At 32.4% G+C, this 4,820-nt stretch overlaps 1 protein-coding gene across 1 annotated transcript; it reads right to left on the bottom strand.

The window, feature by feature from the left end:
• Nucleotides 1-1,408: 1,408 nt before the first annotated feature.
• On the bottom strand, nt 1,409-2,720 carry LOC136069513 (uncharacterized). The gene is made up of 4 exons (XM_065778131.1): nt 2,553-2,720; nt 2,306-2,398; nt 2,102-2,203; nt 1,409-2,009 (listed from the first exon to the last, which is right to left on the bottom strand). The coding sequence occupies exons 1-4, from the start codon at nt 2,718-2,720 to the stop codon at nt 1,779-1,781; spliced, it is 594 nt and encodes a 197-aa protein (XP_065634203.1). The 3' UTR covers nt 1,409-1,778.
• Between the last annotated feature and the right edge of the window lie 2,100 nt (nt 2,721-4,820).

Genomic DNA, 4,820 nt, shown 5'->3' with positions numbered 1-4,820 from the left:
ACACACAACACGCAATATTCTTTGCTATTTTTGATACATGTGCAGGTTCAATATGATTTGGCCATCACAAGGAATACTTATGTTAATGTGTGCTTACTAAACTATCTTAACTTGTTTTTGAAATATAAAATTGGTTAGACTTGTTTAGTGTGTGTGCGTGTCTGTTTTGGATCTGTGTGCTTATTATTATTATTATTATTATTATTATTATTATTATTATTATTGTTATTATTATTATTATTGTTATTATTATTAATTTTTTTTTGTTGAAGAGATGATTTTGAGAGCTCAAAATGTTGTTTGGATCCTTGGTTGTGTAGCATGTTTGATTGCATTCATGTCTATGTTTTTCTCTTCTTAAAAAATTGATTTTAAGCAATCTTGATAGCTATCTCGATACCTCTCGATAGCTAGGCTATCCATCAAAACCCTTCAGCTGCCTTTTATCGCATTCTCGATGGCTCTCGATAGCTACTTCGATCCATTGAGAAACTTTTTGGATGCTCGATAGCTACCTCGATCCATCGAGCTTCGTTGCTTTGGAAACCTCTAGATAGCTGCTCGATAGCTGTATCTGTTGAACCTTTAAAGCTCGACACCTCTAAATACCTTTCGATTTGTCGAGAATTATGAGCTTCTATATATAAGGTCCGTGCAAATTCAGCTTCGTTTCTCTTCGATCTCTCTCGATAGCCTTTGTCCCTTCACCTCCCAAAACACCTCTCTCTCACTCTAACCTTCATCCTTGGTTGATTTTCGGCCTAGATCAAGTTATTCTTCACTGGTAAGGTCCTTAATCCCTCTCTTCATCATGCATTTCATGTTTTTGACCTAACTTTTGGGATTTTTGGAAAGTTTTGAGATTTTTCAAAATCAATGAAGTTTTTGCTCAATTTTTGGGATGATTTTGTCAAAATGATGTTTAAAACTTCATGCATTGCATCACATTTGCATTATAACAATATTTTCATGCATTATAGATGTGTGCTATATTTGTTGCAATGTTGTGTGTTGGTAGGTTTGGATTGGGCTGAGCCCATGATGTATTTGTGTTTGCATGTCACATGTTCATGCATTTTCGTGCATTCGTACCTTCAAGTTTCTATATTTGTTATATTTTATCTTGTTGGTGCTTTTCTGATTGTCTCTCTCTCCCTCCCTCTATCTCTCTTTCTTGCGTTAGTTGCTTCATGGCACCCAAACGCAAATCTACTCCGTCCTAGAACCCTCTGCATTCTGGGGCTTCTTCTTCTTCTGATCCTACCCCTTCTTCTATTCGGCTCCATGATGAGAAGGCCCATAAGGACTTCTTAGAGAACTTTTCTAGACAAAAAAGAAGAACCACCCAAACTATGGCAATATTATAAACAAAGTATAATAATTCCAAAATAATTGTGGTTGTTCAAAACAACTATGTAATAGCCTATGGAGTCCTTAAAACACTACATGTACCGCTATATGCTAGTTTCTTGATGAGATGAAGCCTGTGATTTGTAAGGAGTTAGAGATGGATGATCTAAATCGAAACAACCCTGAATACAAATTAAAGTATCTAATAAGTTCATAAAGAAATCATTTCGAGTAACAAAATAATAGTTGCTATACTTAAAAAATTTAAAAACCAAATACATTCTTAAAACATTAAAATTTAATACTTGACTAGCTTCTGAAGAATGATTTTGTTGATTTTGCACTAGTTGCATCAATTGAGTCATTCGCTCCACCAAGTTTTTATAATGATTAACTTTCTCTGTCAAAGAAGCCACTTGATTCTCCAACTAAGCTGCTTTAGCATCCCTTTCTTGGCTTTTTACTTGAGCAATTGCAGGAGTGCTCTTGGCAGGATGCATACTTGGGGTTGGGCTAAATCCCACACCTCGAACATGACCATTGTTCTCATTACCAAACACTTGAGCATATACATCATCTGGTGCCCATGCAATACTACCAGTAAGGTCGAATGACTGCACATGATTTGAGGACTCACTCAACAGTTCGTTGATTTTTTCCTAATATTCAAAATTTGAACACAATAACACATTAAAAATTAATAATGTTAATAGATTCAGTATTACACTTAGCAAATCATGATATTACTTACAATGTTCCCTTCTGCTACGGCATTAACAGGAGTACCATCTTTATGAAGATGGAGTTTTACATTTACATCTGCAAGTTCTACAAGATGTCCAAGTGTTGTTACCTAAATTATGGTCATTTCATTTATTTAATTAGGAATAATGGTTTCATACAAACTTAAGAACAATCTAATAATTCATTTACAAGATAATTATTGAGTCATTACCATTTCTTCTACATACGAAGCAAAGTTTTTTGAACCACCAATATGTACATTTGTTTTCTTGGAACGACTATTCTTGTTTTTCAAAGCAAGCTCCTACGTTCAAAAAAAGTACATATATAAACAAAGTATTATTTGAATATATTTTTCATGGTAGATATTCAATGTAGAATAAAGATATCCATATGAATGTTCTTATTCTGATGATGAAGATGTAGAACAATTAAAGCATATCAATATAAAATAATACCTTCGTTTTTGGTAAACTCCAATACTGAACAAGGGCTTTATAATCTTCAAAAATTACATTTGGTGGTACTCGTGCTCTATTTCCTCTTCCTAGGAAATACTCCTTCTTCAAAGCTGACTTGTGGTTCTTCCAAGATTTCGCAATTGAGGACAATGTCCTATTCTTCATTGCCTCCAACCTAGTAGATTCTTCAGGCAAAATCCATTTTGACTACATGCAATAGCTTAGTTAGCGAAATCCATATCATGCTTACAAGTATTGAAGTCTAAAAAGTAATCAACAACTATAACTTAACAACATCCAAATGTTCAAAAAATAATAAATACTCCCAATATGAATGTAAACCGCCTTATAAAACCATGCAAGCCACCCACTTGCTCCAACACAACAATCCTCCCAATACAATTATCATAATCATAAATATAGAATGCTTACAAATATTGAAGTCTAAAAAGTAATCAACGAATATAACTCAAAAATATCCATCCAAATTTTCAAAAAATAATAAACATTTCCAATATGAATGTAAACCGCCTTATAGCACTATACAAGCCACCCGCTTGCTCCAACTCAACAATCCAACCCAACACAATTATCATAATCACAAATATAGAATGTAAGATTAAGGCCAAAAATTAATCAAAAAATATAACTCCAATACAATTTCCAAATTTAATAAATCCACCAATAAAAAAGAAAAAAAAATCAAACACAAAGAGAGAAAGAACTGGATAGAGCTGACAAGACTAGAGAAAGAACTAGATGCCTTATATATTGAAACCAGATTTCATAAGGTGAATTCTTACAAGCTACCTGTTAATTACTAATTTTTTTCCCCAATAAATGTATCAGTGAAATAGTTAAAGCAGTGATTTGTAACTAGTAGTGCTGAGGTATCATCAAATCAGAAGTCACAGTTCAAGAAATCAAGGTAGCATAAAAATAAAAATTTGTTATAGAGTTGTTGTGATACTCTAGGTTGTGGGGATTGAATTGTACGAGTGTGCGCAACACCAACATGTCCTAAGTTTCGCATTTAACGTGTACTATAGATCAATTTAGGCTATTCATGTGATTAAGATGAGCCCAAATTATAACTAATGCTTTGGGGCATAATGCAGATATAGCGCTCCCTTAGGTAATAACAAATGGTATTAAAGCCAACTTGATATTGTTTTGATTATGCAATTTAATTATGCTGAATATTTGATGAAGTTTTGATTAATTGTACCCATTTGACTTCAAATTCTGTTTTCCTTATTCCTCCCCCAACCTAAAAGGTAAAAAACTCAAAAAGAAATATTTATATTCTTTTTAACTAATAAGAAAAAAGAAATTTTATTAATGGAGAGAATGTTTCAATAATTATATGATAAAGCTACCACTATCCAATGATGCCAATACAAAAATGTAGCTAGTCACTAAATTTAGATTTTATTATCTTCCTCTCTCTGAAAAATGTTTCTAGCTAATCCATGAGTAGCATCACATTGAAATGTGAAGCATTGACCAAGTTTACTATTGGCATAATTTTCCAATTTTAGGGATGAGGTGGGTTTTGCAAATAACCTAAGTATTCAATAGTAGAAAAGATGTTTGTGACAAACGAATCTTTGGTCATAATTGGTAGTCATTATAATTATTATAACTTTTGCAAATTTGTGACAAATGAGTATTAGTTCATAATTGTAGTCATGGTAATTAGTATAAGTTTTGCACTTAGACACTATGTCCTCTTAATACGTTAGGAATACTCAATATTTTCTTGTTTGATTGAATTGAAATTTGTTAATAATAATTATTATTTGAAATTGGTAGTACTTCTATTCCTTGTTTTGTTTCTCATTAAAAGATGCTAGAAAGACTCACTCAAGTGTCAACCATATCCATCCTTATTTCCAAATTTAATAAACACTTCCAATATCAATTGCAGTGACCTTATAACACCATGTAAGCCACCTGCTTGCTCCAACACAACAATCCACCCAATATAATTATCATAATCATAAATATAAAATGCTTACAAGTATTGAAGTCCAAAAATTAATCAACAAATATAAGTCAAAAATATCCATCCAAATTTTCAAAAAATAATAAACACTTCCAATATGAATGTAAACTGCCTTATAGCACCATGCAAGCCACCTGCTTGTTCCAACTCAACAATCCTCCCCAACACTATCATCAAAATCTTAAGTACAAATTTTTAAGAAAAAATTACTTACTATGCTCAAGCCAAGCACGCACCTTTCCAAAAATAAAAGTGTC

This window comes from Quercus suber, unplaced genomic scaffold, assembly GCF_002906115.3.
Source record: "Quercus suber isolate HL8 unplaced genomic scaffold, Cork oak 2.0 scaffold_174, whole genome shotgun sequence".
Lineage (NCBI taxonomy): Eukaryota > Viridiplantae > Streptophyta > Magnoliopsida > Fagales > Fagaceae > Quercus > Quercus suber.
This window is presented reverse-complemented; position numbering and strand designations above follow the sequence as displayed.